An 18594-nucleotide genomic window follows, 5' to 3' on the forward strand; every position below is an offset into this window, starting at 1 on the left:
CTGTCTCAAACACAAAACAAAACAACAGCAACAACAAATACCTTTGGAAAACATGAATGTGGTGTTTATAGCCCAAGCTGTATTGTGTCGTCTCTAGATTTGTGCTTTACTACTCACTGTGTGAACAAGTGTAAGATAAGTCCCGCCTGCCAAGAAGTGCTCAGTGTGCAGGCGCATGAGCTGCCTCAAGTAGGCACAAAAAGGCAGTGCTGTAAGATAAAACAAGTTTGTAGAGTGCAGTTGTCTTTTTGCTTGTTTTATTCTTTTCTTCCTGCTTCAATTAATGTTTTCTAATACTGTATTATCAGTTACACAGAGCCTAAATATAAATACATATAAACAAACAAACAAAAGTACTCAACAAAGAAGTACACTGAATATGCTTTAGGAAAGTTGCTAATGCATGCCTTTTTTAAAAGTTCACAAACTACAAAGGACACGGATAATACAAGTACATTATATCCTTAGAGTGGCTATCTGTTCTAATTGTGAGATTGCAAGGATCATTTAAGGCCTCTGTAGGAGGCAGATTAGGGGATATTTATGCATCTCCTTCTCTGGCTACCTCCCTTCTCTCAGTCTTTTTCTTTGAATGCTGTTTGATTATGTCCAGTAAGCCTGGGAAAGAGGCACTAGACAGGAAGTTACACTCTATGCTGGGAAAAGGAGGCTTTGTAAAGTGGACCAAGGATGCCATAATAACTCAGAGACTCCTAGTCAGGGGAGATGCTGAGAGAGGAATAGTTAGAAATCAGATAAGTTAAAAGATGCTGCTGAGCAGGACGTAAAGTCACTCTTTAGTAGTTATCAAGAATTCAGAAGCCTGGTGGTGCACTCCTGTAATCCCAGCACTCAGAGAGCCAGAGACAGGTGGATCTCTATGAGTTCAAGGACAGCCTGTTCTACAAAGCCAGTCCAATACAGCCAAGGCTGCACAGAGAAACCGTCTTGGAAAAAAAAAGTCAGAAAGTGCCAGACATTGGTGGCACACACCTTTAATCCCAGCACTGGGGAGGCAGAGGCAGATAGATCTCTGTGAATTTGAGGACAGCTTGGTCTACAGAGTGAGTTCCAGGACAGACAGGGCTACCCTGTTTTGAGAAAAAAAAAATCAGAAAGTTGTATATGTTCTAATATCCACACAATTTTCCTTAATCATTTAACTGTATGATTGCAACAATCTAAAATATTCAATTTTATCTTATGCCTTATTTTCAACTCCTGAATGCCTTATTAGGTATATGTGGTTGCTATGAATATTAAGAAAGAAGCAGAGTCAAAACCAAAGAGAGCAATTAAAAATACTGATGATGATGACGACGACTATGGTACCATAGATGAACTACCTCCAGATAGTTTAATAACCCTGGTGCAGCCTGAACTGCCAACACTCAGCCGTCTGTGGCTGGCAGCATTGAAAGACTACGCACTTTTGACTTTACCAGCTGAATTTTCTAGTCAGCTTCCCCCAGATGGTAAGTATTACATGCAGTAGTTTGCTTTTATGGAGTTCAAACTAATATTAAGCAAAATGAACTTGGCAGAGGCTAGTACCAACGATAACATAATAACATCTTAAAATTTGTGGACTTAAATTTGGCATTGTTTCATTTAGAGCTTGTCCTTTATACTGGTTTTGTGAACTCAGGATATGACAGTATTAGCTGAAGCAAAAACATTAGTGCCATTATAGTGACAGCGGTACAAAGAGAACATCTTAATAGCTATGGGAAACAGCTAGCGACCTATAACCATGACAGACTATGCTACTGTGCTGCCCAGTGCTTGTGTTTCCATGTAAATTCTAGCTGAGTCATGAACTGTGCTCCTAAGTCCTTTGCTTATTTCTATTTAATTAGTTCTCCTATTGAGACCAATAGAGACACCATTATGAACATGTTTTTCTTTAGGAGATGTATTATTAATTCCTCCTCAAAAATTCAATCTTCCTCCCAAATATTTAATGATAATTATCGAGTCCTCTTTTATTTTATTCCCTTCAGGCACCACGGTAGCAAGGAGAGAGGAGTAGCTCAGTGTTGTCAGTAGAAGTAGTAGGTGGGAGGGAGGAGAGCAGAAAATACAAGGAGACAGGCCTCTGCCATGGTGAAGAGAGAGGACCATGCAAGAGTCCAGCTAGTCTCACTGGGAGGATAGTCTTAGAACACAGTGTCCTGGTAGCAGGGAGGAGAGTCTGGAAGGCGGGCATCAGGAGGCACAGGGGCCTGCCACTGAACTGTGGAAGCCTTGGGCTGAAGGGAGCTTGTTGCCTGAGCTCTCTTCTGTATGAGGCAGCTCAACTAGCCTAAGTTAATTATTCTTACATGTGTGAACATTTGTAACAGAAAGTAATGATTTTATTTGATTTGATTGTTTCACAGGTGGAGCATTTTATACTCCTGAGACCATTGACACGGCGAGACTTCACTACCGGAACTCCTGGGCCCCGATTCTCCATGCAGTGGCACTTTGGTTAAACAGCACAGGATTTTCATGTCCAGAGTCCACAGAGGCAGTGATGATGTCTGGTGTACAGAAACGCTCCCCAGCTGTCAGTTTAAACCAGGTGCCAGCAGCGGTACCTAGTGCGAAGCCCTTGCCAGAAGTTAACAGAGACAGAATGCACCTGATCCTAGGTAGAGTGCTTCCATGATGCCCTTCGGGACCTGCCACTTGAGAACATTTGTAGCTTTCTTATTAGTGCTGCAGAAAGTTTCGTGTAGCACAGTTCAGAGAAGGAACAGCAAAAGGACTTCTCAGCTCCACTTACAAGTTAACTGAATTTTGTATCTAAAAAATATTTAAAGTTCCTCCAAAAGCTTAGCATAGTGTTCACTCACAGAACAATATTGAATTTCAAGGAAAATCCTTGGAGTTTTTATTCACCATGCTTTCTTTGTATTGGTATTTCTCAGATTATCCAATGAAGAAAAACTGTTTATGATTTAGTTTTAAATCATTTTTAATTTATAAATGTACTTATTTAAGTATTTACATATCCTGAAGGAAATTTGTCATCTCATATTTTGTGGAAGTGAAAAGAAGACAACTAGTAAGGTGTAATTATGGACTCTGTGAGTAGTTCTCACAACTGAAAATATGAAAGACTCCTGAAGCCTTAGCCTTGTACACAGTGAGTGCTTGCTTTGACAAGTGTTGTGTGTAGCTTGAGATTTAAAACCCTTGTATGGGCAGTGGAGGGATGGCTCAGTGGTTGAGAGCACTTACTGCTCTTACAGAGGACGTAAGTTCATTCCCAGCCCCCACGTGAGGTAGGCTCCCAACTGCTGCAACTCCAGCTCTAGTGTCTCTGACATCAGGCTTGGACTCTGCAGGCATGCACATCACATGAGCAAGCCCACACACAGATAACTAAACCCTAAAAAAGTATGCACACAAAACTGTTGGACAACTCCTTAATAAAAGTAGTAAAATAGTTATATATTTATTCTTAATGTACATTATTATTATTATTATTATTATTATTATTATTTTGTTGTTGTTTTTGAGACAAGGTTTCTCTGTGTAGCCTTGGCTCTCCTAGAACTCACTCTGTAGACCCGGCTGGCCTCAAACTCAAAGATCTACCTGCCTCTGCCTCCTGAGTGCTAGGATTAAAGGTGTGCACCACCACCGCCCAGCTGATGTACTCTGTATTTTTCCAGTTCTAGAAATTGAAAAGTGATCATCTTCATAACATATCTAATTTGAAAACTAAAATAATTGAAATGCTACAATACTATATTGTTTTTATCTACTTAGCCTAGAAAACATTTTAAACACTGTGGTATTAATAAATATATAGTAACCTGGGAAAAATAGAGAACAGTATTGTATCAAAGCAACACAGTGTTTTGTGTTGAAGCCCCATGTTTTTGCTTTGTGCATTCCAGGTGTGAGTATCCAGTTCCTTTGTTCTCCTCGCCCTGAGGAGCCCATTGAGCACGTTACAGCATGCCTGCAGGCCTTGCACACCTTACTGGGTTCTCCTTATGCACGAGTCCACATCGCAGAAGACCAGGTACAGTGTGTTTCTATAATGGACAATTGTGTTCTTTGTTTTAATCATATAGACCTTGAAAATAAACACTGTAGGTTGCTAACAAGATTATGTAACAAATGCCAATGAAAGGGGTTTTGTCTCTGCTGACTCTGGGATGACTACACAGAGCTAGACTGCAGCATAGCACCATGCCTTCTTAACCTCATAGCGGTGGGACTAATGAGTGTGGAGGTGGGGACACCAGCACTGTGATGCAAACGTAAAGGACACCTCATCAGAGGAGAGGGTATTTGAATCAGATCTTACAGACGGATTGCCAAAGGGATGAGTTTCCTTCTGAGAAAGAACAACACAAACACAAAAACTAGGATTCATGAGAATGTGACAAGTTCAAAGGTACTACAGTCACTTACTGTGGCTGGTGTAAAACAAATAGAGGCCGTCAGATGGGGCTGGGCAATCCTCTGCAGATTTCTTTATGACAAACAAAGGAATTTGAATTGTATCCTGAAAGTGAAAGTAAATGATTAAAAATGTTTAAATAGGAGAATGATTAATTTTGTTTGGGAAGAATTGAGGCAAAGGATGTAACTCAGTGATAGCATAGTTAGATAGATACAGAGATGATAAAGAGATAGATGATAGACAGACAGACACGATTAGATAGATAGATAGATAGATACGTACGTAGGTAGGTAGGTAGGTAGATGTGGAAGGATTACAGAATCAGCCCTGTGGAGCTTGGATTATGAGACATGAGAAGGGAAGCATAGAGGCCAGTTATGAGGTTCTATACCTAATTTCCCAAAGAATAGAAGTTTAGAAAACTTGAAGAAAGATGAAAAGATGACAGTATGGAAGGGAAGAAAACTACAGAAACATACGGGATTACATTGAGGGCACAGGAGGCCTTTGAGTGCTTTAAGTAAAGGAGTCTAGAGCACTCAGATACAGTGAGGAGAGTGGCTTGACTGGAGAGGCACAGGTCTTTGATCAATCCCTGGAAGTCTACTCGGATAAGAGAAGGACACATGAGGAAAAATGGAACAGCCTTGGATTTATTTTAATTTTTTATTTTATTTTATTTGTATTTCTGGGGATTGGATTCAGAGCCAGCACTTTTCTTACTGAGCAGCACCTGAGCTGTGGAGGCTCTCTATCTTAGAGAAGGCGGGAGAAAAGTTTTGGCTGAATAAGTTCACTCTTCTATTTTTTAATTTGAGGTGTGCTCACTGTATCAGTTAGGTGAGGAAAATGATATAGACTTATGATCAAAGTTTGTAATAGTTGCTGAGGTGAGAGCACTCAGTTTAGCACTCAATTACTCAGTTTAGCTTTGGAATTGTGGACTTCGGTGACGCTGAACTCTAGTAATATCAACAGACCAAGTGTCTTATTCCAGTAGGCGAATAATAATATCTGAATATAAAACTTATTTAAATTTAAGTATTTAAATACTATTTGTTGCTTGAAAATCTTATAGAGTAAAGTGTGACCTCTCTCAACTTTTGTTATCTAGTCCTGTATATTAAATTTTAGGTACAAAATTATTTTTGTATGTATATTTTCTCAGATTTTAATAATACACATCTATCTTTCCAAGCCGAAATTAACTAAGCATATTTATAATAGCTGATTGGTGTTGAGTTGCTAAGTGTCCTGCACCGCCTGTTACTGACCTGGAACCCACCCTCCATCCAGCTGCTGGTCACTGGAGTTGTGCAGCAGATTGTGAGGGCTGCTCAGGACTATCTACAGGAAAAGAGAAGCACCTTAAGTAAGCACTGAGTTGGCACTAACTTGAAGCAAACCTTGTTCCCCAACATTTAGGGTTGGTGTGTGTGTGTGTGTGTGTGTGTGTGTGTGTGTTTTGCCTGCATGTGTGTCTCTGTACTACATGCATGCCTGGAGCTCACAGAGGCCAGAAGAGGACATTGGAATCCTAGAACTGGAGTTACAGATGGTTATAAGCTGCCATGTAGGTTCCTGTAAGAGTAACTTTAAGTACCTAAAGTAATTGTCATCTTGGAGGCGTACTGCCTCTGTCTGCCAACCTAGTCCTGGAAGCTTCTAGCCTCCATACAATCTAATCTAGCCCTAGAATGTTTTCAGTCTCTGAGACTTAATGTTGAATAAGCTCACCCTTTCTCTCTCATTCTCTCTTTTTTTTTTTTTTTTTTTTTTTTCCTGAACTCTGGCTGGCTGCTTCAACTCAGCTGTTCTGGCTTAAACTCCTCTCCAAGCTGACTGATTCAATCTGGCTTCTCTCAATTTCTCACTGAATTGCTCTGCTTGGCCTCAAACTTACTCTAGCAGTCTGGTCTAATCTTCTGCCTCCTCCTCATTCTCTGGCTCATTCTGTCTTCACCTGTGTTGAACTTGTTCTCTCTTTAACCTGTCTTTGTAAGACTCTCCCAGTAAAATTTCCTCTCTCTCCGTCTCCCCCTCTCTCTACCTCCTTTTCTCCCTCCCTCCAAGATGCTTCCCTTAAGTTACCTCCTTTCTTTCTGCTCTTATGAGAGTTGGGCATATCCTATTCTATCATATCTTTCTCTGATTCATCACTTTGTCTGCCTCTCAATTAGGCATCACTTTCAAATATGGCCACTTCCTTCTCCCAACTAACTTTACTTCATTATTTGGGATTTAAGGTCTGTACTAAGTTCATGTCTATATTCCAGTCAGAGGGATTAAAGGTCTATACTAAGGTCATGTCTGTATTCTAGACAGAGTGATTAAAGGTGTGTGCTAAGGGCATGTGTGTATTCCTGCCAGAGTAGCCATATTGCTGGATTAAAATCCCTCCACAGGTGCCAGGAATCAAACCAAGTCCTCTGGAAGAGCAGCCAGTCCTATTAACCACTGAGCTATCTCTCCAGTGCTATACTCCTAGTTTTATAATAATAGGACCAAGATGTTTTATAAATCAGGCATGATAGGGCATACCTGTAATCTCAGAATTCAGGAGGTAGAAACAAGATGAAAAAACTCAATGTTCATTCTGCACCATATAACAAATTCAAAGTCAGCTTGGCTTAGAGACCTGTCTCAAAAAAAAAAAATTAAAAATAAAAAAGAAATTGTTAGTTCTGTACTTCTTCTATTCAAAGGTGTTAATTTTATATAGTTCAACCTAGCATATTTGTTATTCCTATTTTGGAATATAAACCTAATAAAAATGCCTAGAAATGATTTCCAAGGTGAAATGGACTGCCTTCAAGGAGGGTTTCTTCAGCTATGGCATTGTACCAAGAACAGATGACACCAGTTACATATTTACTTATAAATCCTTTAGAAATAGTTTTGAACATACTTATTATTTTATATACATTTTTGCTGGAAATTTCATCAGATTATATCTTTTCCTAAGATGAAGAGGATTTGGAAAAAGAGTCCTGTCCTACATTAGGAGAAGGAGGTGAAAGCGGTGGCCTCATTCCTGGAAAGTCTCTTGTGTTTGCAACTATGGAGCTGTTGATGTTCATTTTAGTACGGCATATGCCACACCTGAGTACCAAGATGTCCGACTCTCCAAGTCACATTGCCACGAAAACTCGCCTGTCAGAAGAAAGTGCTCGTTTGGTGGCAGCCACAGTGACCATTCTCTCTGATTTGCCATCCCTCTGTTCACCTGCTGGTATGGTATTGATCAGTATTTGGGAGTGTGTTATATGGCAGTAGACAAAGATGCATTTTCTTTGGATTTTAACAGTGTTTTTAAAAAATGAAAATCCCAAATCGTTTACCAGTAAAGAAAACTTAAGAGCCAGTTGCTAGGGTGAAAACTGCTAGCTCAGAGAGGCAGAGAAAGCACGCAGCTGACCTTCCTACTCTGCTCAGGTCTCAGAGGGAAACACCCAAAAAGCTCACAAGCTCAAAGCCAAAATCTTGCTAGTTCACCTGACAGCCAGGAGGAAAAGCCAAAAAACTAAACGTCAGAGAGCTTGCTCGCTCAAAGCCTAAAAGCCAACTTGTTATGCAGGCTGTCTTAAATACCCTTCAATTCAAAGTCCGCCCTACTCTTTAATCATTAATTTCTGGCTCCACCTCCTGACCTAGGGTTAACTTTATTAAATTCTGTGTACAGAAAGCTCTTGGATTAAAGATGTGTGCTAGGATTCAACCCCACCGAACAAGAGACAGGGTTTTACAGTTCACAATCTTGGGCTACACAGTGGGATCAAATATCTTGCAACAGTGTTCTCCTTTCTTACATTTCAGCTGCTAAATGAGATGTTTTTTAAAGGGTTAGTTTGCCTTAAGATCCAGGGAAAGACTAAAGTTTCTAAAACAACCTAAGGTAGAGTTGCCATAAATGTGTCAGAGAGAGAGAGCCAGGCTGTAACTCAGTGCTGGAGAACTGATCCAGCATATGCAAGGTCCTCTTCTTGTTTTGATCCTCAACACCATAAAACAAACCAAACCCTGCATATTGAGAGAAGACACGAAGTCAACAGATGGACATGGGAGGAATGACTGAACTCCTGTCTTATAATCTGGTTCCCATTCGTGAGTGTTATTGAAAAATTAAAATATATCTGAAGAAAGTGACAGTCAGCCCTAAGGAGCAGTGAAAAGAATTGTGGTTAATAATGATAATAGTTGTTTACAGAGACAGAAGAACTGTTGCATGGAATAGACCTTCCCTCAGTTTTAAAGTAAGAATAGTACCAGAAGGTATGCAGTGCATTTCAGCCCAAGCAGACTTTTTCTGGCTCTTCCCTGACAAGTGTGAACCAGTGACTTCTCCATCATGGTCACTTCCTCAGAGCTGGCCTTGAGGACAGGCTCAGCTACAGATTCTAGGATGCTTTAATTCCACATGTGCTTGCTCTGCACTTTCTTTTCCTGACTTTAGTTCACTTTTGCATCCTGAAAGGTTGGTGACTTATCTTTGAATTACTGTACAGTTCACCAGGCTACTCAAAGCATATGGTTAGTGTCCTACTGCTTTTCTGCCTTCCATTCTCATTTCCATTAGAAGGGCAATATCAAACAGGTAGCATTGGAAGTAATAAAAATAAGATTCAACTGGAATAAAAAAGAAAACGTCACTTCTATTTTTAAAACATTGATTTATAAGGGTAGTAATACAGTAAGTACATTTTGAATAAAACCAAGAAATAATATTAAGTCGTAGTTGGCCAGGTATGGTGATGCTGAGGCACAAGTGCTTGAGCCCAGGAGTGTGGAATCAGCCTGTGCAAAATGATGAGACCTCCTCAGAGGGAAAGGAGAACACAATCAACTGTTTAAAAATAATGTGTGTGGTGTGTGTGTGCATGTGTCTGTGTACATGTGCATGCATGTGTGTGCGTGTGTGTGCGTGTGCGTGTGTGTGTGTGTGTGTGATGGAAACAGCTATCGTGGGAATTGTTGGCATTACAAAATAACCTAATTTGTTTTTATTTCAGGATGTATGACAATCCTTCCCACAATTCTGTTCTTAATTGCAAGAATATTGAAAGACACAGCTATAAAGTCTGCAGACAACCAAGTTCCTCCTCCGGTCACTGCAGCTCTTCAGGGCATAAAAAATATTGTGACACTTTCATTGGCCAAAACTGAGGAAACTCAGAAGCAGTGGACAGCCCTAATCCGGAGCACTCTTGCCTGCATCCTGGAATATTCTCAACCAGGTAGTCTGTCCTTAATAAATTATTACTTTAATAACCTTGTCGGGAGACTGCTATATAACACTAAATCAACTCAAGAGAGGTGTTTTATCACAGCTTCAGGTTGAAATATAACTACTTCTTCCTGGACTGTGGACTCTAAAACCCCCTTTTCTTAGTGCTTGTTTGCATGTTGGTAGGTTAAAAAAAGACAATATATACCCAGAATTGACATGTATTAATATATATATGTTTACTTCACGTTTTTTTCTTTTGACCCCTCTCCGTGTGGAATTCTCTGTCTCTCCCTCTTGCCCTTTCTTTTCCTCTTCGTTGTTGTTGCTGTTGCTGTTGCTCTTGAAGCAGGGTCTTGTCATGTAGCCCAGGCTAACTTCAAAGTCATGATCATCCCATCTCAGCCTCTAGAATCCTAGGATTACAGAAATATACCATTTATATCTGGCTATGTTTTTCAATAAAAATAACAAAATAGGAGCTGGGCATGGCCACCCAAGTCTCCATAGTGAGTTTCAGGCCAGCCAGGGCCAATATAGTGAGACCCTATCTCCAAAGAATAAGTAATAAAATAGGAGACAAAATACTGGTGCCTATTCAAATGTATCCCAAATATAACAACGATCTTTATATTGAAATATTTTATCCTATGTCTGTATAGAAATAAGCAATTTCTTATGTTAATATGTATCAGTTAATAAGTATAGTTATCTATGTTTATACATGTATTATATTGAGTAAGGTAAGTAGGTATGAATAACAGATGGTATTTGTTTATATTCTTAATTTACTTAAGTACTTTTATATAATAAAATCTCATTCTTTTCCTTCGTCAATCAATTTGCCAGTCTGTCAACAGACTTTTTAAAATGATTTTCAATTTTCCCACATTACAAACATGGTTGTGATGAACATCCTTAAAATTCTTCAGGTATTTTTAAGGCACGTATATAGAACTGAGGATACATATTTTAACACTAATTTTGTCAGGCAATGCCAAATTGCTGTCCACTGTGGCTTTATGAATTTATGTTTCCATCAGCAGCATCTGATTATTTCATTTCCATGTATCTTCAGCCATGCTGTTATATGATGGATAAGGTAGTGTCACATGGTTTTAATTTGCATTGTATCGTCTTGGTGAATATAAGCATTTATGTTTGTTTTTAATTCAGGGGAAGTACTTATTCATAGTTTTTGACCACTTTTCTTCTATGTTTAACTTTTCCCTCTTAAATTTTATTTCTTTTTTTTTTAAAGAAAATGTGATAGCTCTAAAAACAGAATAACAAGAAAAGATTTGCCACATTTTTTTAAAAACATTTTCACAACCAGGCATTGAAGCTCATGTCTGTAATCCCAACCCTTAGAAGGTGAAGACAAAAACAAAAAAAAAAATAAAAAATAAAAACAAAAAATAAAAAAATAAAAACAAAAGAAAGAAGGTGAAGCCGGGCGTGGTGGCGCACGCCTTTAATCCCATCAGTCCGGAGGCAGAGGCAGGCGGATCACTGTGAGTTCAAGGCCAGCCTGGTCTACAAAGTGAGTCCAGGATGGCTAAGGCTACACAGAGAAACCCTGTCTCGAAAAACCAAAAAAAAAAAGAAGGTGAAGACAAGATCACTGTGGAGTTCATGTCCAGCTTGAGCTCCAGGCTGAAGTGATGAAGTGATGGGGAAAGGCCGTGAGGATATTTTACAGTGTTCATGTAGCAAAGGGAGTAGGGTCCCTGCTTAACACGAGAGAAGTTCTATCATAGGGATTTCCAGCCTGGAAATGTTTTTTATTTAAGGAATTGAGGACTTTTTTTCGTTTTTTGATTTGTTTTGTTTTGTTTTGAGACAGGGTTTCTCTGTGTAGCCTTGGCAGTCCTGGACTTGCTCTGTAGACCAGGCTGGGCTCTTAACTCCTTCCACCTGCCTCTGCCTCCCTGAGAGCTGGGATTAAAGGTGTGCACCACCACACTTGGCTAAGAATTGAGGTCTTATATTTAAAAATTGTGTGTATATATTTATGCTCACACATGGGAACAATAGGTTCATGGGAGCAATGAACCCCTTTAAAATTATTCTAATACATTCTTTTTTTTTTTTTTTTCATTTTTAGAGCCTTTGATTTTGAAATACATTTCAAACTTTTATAAGATGTTCAGGAATAGATCTGTGGCGTGCAGTATGGCCTTGCCCTAGCCCTTGACTCAGATGTCATAGGACCCTCTGCAAATTCACATCATTACTGTTACTCATCTTAATTAACTTGACTGAACAATTTAAGAATATTTTGACATCTTTGTGATGTTTAATTCCTAAATACTTCATAGATATCCTAAGAACAAAGTCATTTCTTAAATACCCAGGAAGGAATTACCAATTTAGGAATTTAACATTGATGCAGTGCGGTTGTTCATATGGAAATCTCAGAAGTTGCCTTAAATGTGACTTTTTCTTTGTATTGTCGTCATGTGCTTTAACCTCTTTTAATCTGCGGTGTTTCCATAGCTTTTGCCTATTGTGATGTGCATAGTTTTTGTATTCTGGTTTGGTATGCTGTTTTTCAGGACAGGGATATTCTAGGTAGGCCTTGACCTTAAAGATTGTTCTGTCTCTGTGTCCACTGCCGCCCCCTCCCCCACGGCCCCCAGCCCGAGCAGGGATCACATGTGTGACACCGAGCACATTCATGTTTTTGAAGACTACAGGAGATCTATTCTGTAGAATGTTCTCTAACTTATAATTGGCTAATTTCTGCCTCAGTTTAACATATATTCAGTTTATACCTTTTTGGGCAGGAATATTACATAAGTAATGTATATCTTTCTCAGACTATCATGTAAGACAACATATAATATTGTTTTGTCCTATATCAAGAATCTCTTGCCCAGGCCTGGTGGCACTTGCCTTTAGTTCAAGCACTCAATAGACAGAGGCAAGTGACATCCTGGTTCACATAGTGAGTTTCAAGACAGACAGCCAAGTCTGTGTAGAGAGACCTTATCTCAAAAAACCAAAAATAAAAATAAAGAAAGAAAACCTCCTTTTTTAAAGACACAGTTGTGCTTTGTAGCCCACACAGGCTTGATGTCACTCTTGTAGCCCAGGCTGCGCTCAAATTTGTGTCAGTAATCCTGTCTCCACCTCCCATGTGCTTGGATTATAGATATGTACCACCATGCCAAATCTTAACTTTATTTACAATGCCAAGATGGCACCTGGCATAATTCCATATTATAATGCTGAATTTCTTCTTTCTATAATAGTCAAGTGGTCTGCAGAGAGATTCTTTGAGACTATCTTAATCGTCTGCTTCCTGTCAGACACAACAATTTAAAAGTGTGTCTGAAGCATTAATTCCTACCACAGTTCCACAGTGAGAATTTTGTAGTCTGTGTTTTTTGGGTTGTGAGACATATTCGGGGTAAACACTGAAAGAGTGCTGTTCACATCTGTAACTCCCGAATCTCCCTGCCTTGCTTGCCTTTTGTTTCATAGATGACTCTATGCCTGCAGCTGATGAAGTGAGCACACTTACAGCTGTTGCACTCTTTCTGTGGTCTGCCAGCAGTGAGATAATAGGAGTGCAGTCCCTACAGAACGGCTGCATGGACAGATTTAAAAGTGCTCTGAATTCATGTGACCCGTGGGTGAGTTACTCTGCAGCAGCCTACTGTGTCAGTTCTCACATTAGCTCACTAAGGTGTGATGAAGCATGGAACAAAAACATTTGTTTGCAGTACAACTTCAATTTTTAAATCTTGTTTATTTGTTATTGTGTGCGTATGCATGATGTTTGTATTTGTGCGGGTACTTTCTGTGCCACCACAGCATTCTTACTTGCCTATCTGGTAGGCTGTAGTATGGCTTTTAAATGGAAAAACTTAAAGAACACTGTATTTCAGCACTCAAAGTGACATTTATAGATACTCCCACAAGCCAAGATTCTCTAATGAATGAAATATTTTATTTACCTCACTTGACATGGGTTTTGTTTTTCATTATTTACTTCAGTGATGCCAAGGGTGTTAAAGGATAAATTTACATTGTTGCATCTTTGTTTTCATTTTTTGTTTGTTTTTTGAGACAGGGTTTCTCCGTGTAACCCTGGGGGTCCTGGAACTCACTCTGTATACCAGGCTAGCCTTGAACTCACAGAGATCCGCCTGTGAGTGCTGGGATTAAATTCATGTGCCACTGTCATTATTGCATCTTTTACTGGACATATTTTATTAGTTTATTTTGTCAAAGTCCAAGATAAGGCTTCTCAAGCACAAAGCAGCAGGAAAGAAAATGAGTGAAGAGCACCCAGGCCCCCAGCTGAGCATCCTTAAAGGCCTGCATTCTTAAGATGCTCTCCACACCTTTCTATGTGCAGAGAAATGTGCTCCGCCTTTGTCCACACCCCTTCGACTTTTTCCCTTCTTAACAAAACCGCTAATATTGTGGTGGGCATGGCTTCCCCTGCCTTTAGGCAGAGCACTCAGGAGCAGAGACAAGCCTATCTTTACAAGTTTGAAACTAGCTTGGTATACATGGTGAGGTCCAGGCTAGCTGGAGCTATATAGTGAGAACTTGCCTCAAAAACAAAGCAAAACAACAACAACAAAATCCAGTTAATATAAAGTTTTTCTAATCTAAGTATAGCCAATGGGAGTTTCCTTTGTAGACCTAGAAATTAATATAAAGTTGTTTCCAATAGTATATTTTTGTAGCTTTATTTCAGGCCAGTCCTTCGTTAGTCTCACTTCAGTCGATTAAAGTTAGAGAGACAGTTATACACTAAAGGAAGAATTGAAAAGAAATCAGACTTCCTAGTTTTTGGCTTTCCTCACATGGTAGAAATATTTGTTATGTAAGCATGGTGGTTTTGGTGACTTATGTATAAGGAATTCTTTAATCTCCAGTTTTATTTAGTTAGCATTACATTTCATTGTTCTCCTCTTGAGTAGCTATTGGGGTACAATGTGGTTAAGATCTGCCACGTGCGCCAAGAAAATCTCTCTCTTCCATAGGTTCAAGCCAAATGCTACCAGCTTCTCCTCTCAGTCTTCCAGCATTCCAATCGTGCCCTTTCCACGCCCTACATCCACTCATTAGCTCCACTAGTGGTTGAAAAGCTAAAGGCTGTGGAAAGAAACAGACCAGCCAGCAGCACTGAACTGTCGGCTGTCCAGGAAGGAGTGAAAGTTCTTGAAACACTGGTTGCTCTCGGCGAAGAGCAGAACAGTAAGTGTTTTCTTATTAAAAGCTACTAGTCCAAAATGAAGATGTGTATTATTTATGAACCTTAATGTTAAACACAGGCTTTGCAACAGTGAGTTTCTCAAGAAGCAATTACCATCTGAATACATAATGCATCTGCTCATGTTTCTTACATACAGTAGTATTGGGTTTGGTTATATTTATTTTTTATGAGTGAGAAGTCACAGTGAATTACTTGGGCATTTTAACACACTGATTTTGTTTTTAATTTTCTAGGAATGTGTTTTTAAAAACTAGGAACAGTACAGATATTTAATGGAATTTTAAAAATAAAATAATGAATTATATAAGCCTTATGATATAAGCATGGAGTGGAAGCACCACGCATCATAAGATACCTCGGGGCTTGATATTTGATTTTTTTTTTTTTTTTTTTGCCTTATGAAAAGGCATAATGCATTATGCAGCTTTGTTTATAGTTAATAAGTACAGACTAAAATTTGGGTTTTTTTTTTTTTTTTTTTGGTTTTTCGAGACAGGGTTTCTCTGTGTAGCCTTGGCCATCCTGGACTCACTTTGTAGACCAGGCTGGCCTCGAACTCACAGCGATCCGCCTGCCTCTGCCTCCCGAGTGCTGGGATTAAAGGCGTGCGCCACCACGCCCGGCTAAATTTTTTTTTAAATTAATTTATTCTTGTTACATCTCAATGGTTATCCCATCCCTTGTATCCTCCCATTCTTCCCTCCCTCCCATTTTCCCATTCCCCTCCCCTATGACTGTTCCTGAGGGGGATTACCTCCCTCTGTATATGCTCATAGGGTATCAAGTCTCTTCTTGGTAGCCTGCTGTCCTTCCTCTGAGTGCCACCAGGTCTCCCCCTTCAGGGGACATGGTCAAATGTGAGGCACCAGAGTACGTGAGAAAGTCATATCCCACTCTCCACTCAACTGTGGAGAATGTTCTGACCATTGGCTAGATCTGGGAAGGGTAAAATTTGGTTTTTAATTGTTACAGAAAGGCTATAATTGAACATCAAGCAGCTCCTGATTTTCCGGATTCTCTTCTCTAAGCCGGGGATGGGCTCAGAGGCCCAGGGTGGCTGAGGGCTCCCCTGCGTGTGCAAGCCCTGGGCCCCATGCTAAGTACAGGTGGCTGAGGGCTCCCCTGCGTGTGCAAGCCCTGGGCCCCATGCTAAGCACAGGGGTGGGGTCTCATCTCTGTCTGCATGGAAATTTATAGAGTTTAGGTTAGTAAAATAAAATACAAATATAATTACATCATACTTTGTACCCACATAACACACTATTCTGTTGCTTCCTGTAACAGTTTCCTCCTAACAATCCTCTCGTCCTCATGTCTCTTTTTTGATATTACCTCATTTGTCCCTGCTGGAGATGGAGCCCATGGCTTCGCGCATGCTAAGCACGAGATCTGCCACAATTTCAACCTAAAGCTTTACCCTCCTACAGTAACTTAACTATATAAAATTTTTTGAAAAATCTAAAAGATGTTCCTGTCAACTGAACATCACTAACTCATTAATTCATTATTTATTTGTTAGTGTATGTAATACTATTTATTAGCAAGTGATTTTTACCATTTTTACTGCTGTGAATTGAGATTAAACCCAGGTACATGCTAGGCAAGAGCCTCACACACTCTACCTTAGTTTGGCATAGCGTCTAGTCTTAAGTTTTAAATTTAAAAATACAACTGCTTGTTATATCTCTCAGCAGTCTTTTTATAATGTAAAACATTTATAATCCAAGTAAAACCATGTTTATTATTGGCACATTGTACCAATACTGCAAATTGATCTGATTTGAGGATGGAAATTATGGCTCTTTACTGATGTTTTACACCGTTACTCTTTGAAAGGGAGTCATTTAACTCAGGGACATGGGTGGAGCCTTGTTTGCTATTAAGCTGTACTTTCACAAGAACATACACAATACTCTTGCATATTATATAATACATTGTTATTGTTAAGAATGTCAAGCCACAGTCTCCCCCATCAGGCCAATCCTCACTGTCCTCTCTTATAGGAGTCCAGTTACTCGCTCTTTTAGTGCCCACTTTGATCTCTTACCTGCTGGATGAAAATTCTTTTGCCTCAGCAAGTTCACTCTCCAAAGATCTTCATGAGTTTGCACTCCAGAACTTAATGCATATTGGACCTCTATACCCACATGCTTTCAAGACGGTAATGGGGGCGGCTCCTGAACTGAAAGTGCGCCTGGAAACTGCTGTTCGAGCAAGCCAAGCGAGCAAAGCTAAAGCAGCTGCCAAGCAGCCAGCCCCTGCCACACATTCTGCACCAACAATTAAGCTAAAAACAAGCTTTTTTTAGTGTGCGTGTTCACTTATTTGTATTTATATTTCATGTAGCTAGTGACAACCCCTGTGTCATTCCAGACTGTGGATTGTTTTATTTGTATATAGGACTTATAATGCTTGGAAGTTGATTAAGTGAAGTAGTGTTTACACCTCTTACTGATTTTTAAAAATCATGTGGTAAATATATTTTCTTTTTATCTAATGATATTTCTCTTTTGTTGATTTTGTTGTTGTTGTTACTGTTTGGGGTTCTCCTTTTGGTTTTTGGTACTGGTGTTTGGATCTGGAGCCTTGCTCATTGTAAGCATGCACTCTACTGTATTATATGTCTTTAGACTCTAATTAACTTATTTTTTTTTAACTCCAACCCATGGTCTTTTAAATTTAAATGCTAAGAACATAATTGTATCATGTAGTTGGGCAGCCTTTGGATATTATCAGGAAAAAAATTGGGTCAAACTTTAGCATTTCTCATGAAAAGTTCACTGAAAAGCAAGCAGATTGTAAAATTTGAAGTAATTCAGGTAACAGAAAAATCTTTGTTTTATGGCAGATATATATGAATAAAGTCACATTTTCTAACCGTTTTATCATATATCCTTATCTTTCTAATAGGCTTTTAACTTCTACATTAAATGCCTAAATTATGCTCTGTGTATATCTCTATTGTTAAGTGAATTGAAATTCTCATCAAAAGATCCACTAAAGTGTTTTGAATGTGGCATGCTCTTTTACTTCTTTTTTTAAAGATTTATTTATTATGTACACAGTGCTCTGCCTACAGGCCAGAAGAGGGCACCAGATCTCATTATAAATGGTTGTGAGCCACCATGTGGGTGCTGGGAACTGAACTCAGGACCTCTGGAAGAACAGTCAGTGTTCTTAACCTCTGAGCCATCTCTCCGGTCCTCTTTTACTTATTTTTAATAGCTAAAATTTGTCCTGCTTTATGTTTTGTGTAATTACAGAGCCTCAGGTTCTGACTGTGGTAGTTAGTTTCATTCATCAAATATTTATTGGGACCTGCTGCAGATAAGGCATCAAGCTAAGTGCTTGAGGACACACAGACAGAGTTACAGGTTGGTCTCTTTTGCAATGGGAATTTACTATACAAAGCAGGTAACTGGTTCTGTGAATGCTTGACACCCTAGTCATCAAGTTTTAATCACTGGTTTTACCAGATCACGTTAGACTCTACCAACAAAGACATGACTTTTCTGAACATGGAAATATGTGATGCTATTTCAAATATTCCCTCTCCTGCTTGCACTCATTAGCCTGTCTTGGTCTTTTAGATGCCTCAGAAAGGTACTTTGTCTCATTGGTTGACTTTTCTTTCTACAGGGTTGATTTCAATTTCAGACTTGGGTCTCTAATATTTTTCTCCTTGCTTTTTGTTTTTACTTTTGGTAAAGTTCTCCCAAAATT

General features: G+C 39.3%; 1 protein-coding gene across 1 annotated transcript in view; it reads left to right on the forward strand.

The window, feature by feature from the left end:
- Heatr5b (HEAT repeat containing 5B) overlaps nucleotides 1-17811 on the forward strand; it is an 83558-nt gene extending 65747 nt beyond the window's left edge. Inside the window, exons 28-36 of the mRNA XM_051166503.1 lie at nucleotides 1238-1475; nucleotides 2382-2636; nucleotides 3894-4021; nucleotides 5636-5780; nucleotides 7374-7640; nucleotides 9418-9642; nucleotides 13122-13273; nucleotides 14639-14852; nucleotides 16875-17811. Coding sequence (XP_051022460.1) covers nucleotides 1238-1475; nucleotides 2382-2636; nucleotides 3894-4021; nucleotides 5636-5780; nucleotides 7374-7640; nucleotides 9418-9642; nucleotides 13122-13273; nucleotides 14639-14852; nucleotides 16875-17179 — 1929 coding nt within the window. The 3' untranslated portion in view covers nucleotides 17180-17811. The remainder of the gene's footprint in view (nucleotides 1-1237; nucleotides 1476-2381; nucleotides 2637-3893; nucleotides 4022-5635; nucleotides 5781-7373; nucleotides 7641-9417; nucleotides 9643-13121; nucleotides 13274-14638; nucleotides 14853-16874) is intronic.
- The last annotated feature ends 783 nt before the right edge of the window (nucleotides 17812-18594 follow it).

Source organism: Acomys russatus, chromosome 1, assembly GCF_903995435.1.
Source record: "Acomys russatus chromosome 1, mAcoRus1.1, whole genome shotgun sequence".
Lineage (NCBI taxonomy): Eukaryota > Metazoa > Chordata > Mammalia > Rodentia > Muridae > Acomys > Acomys russatus.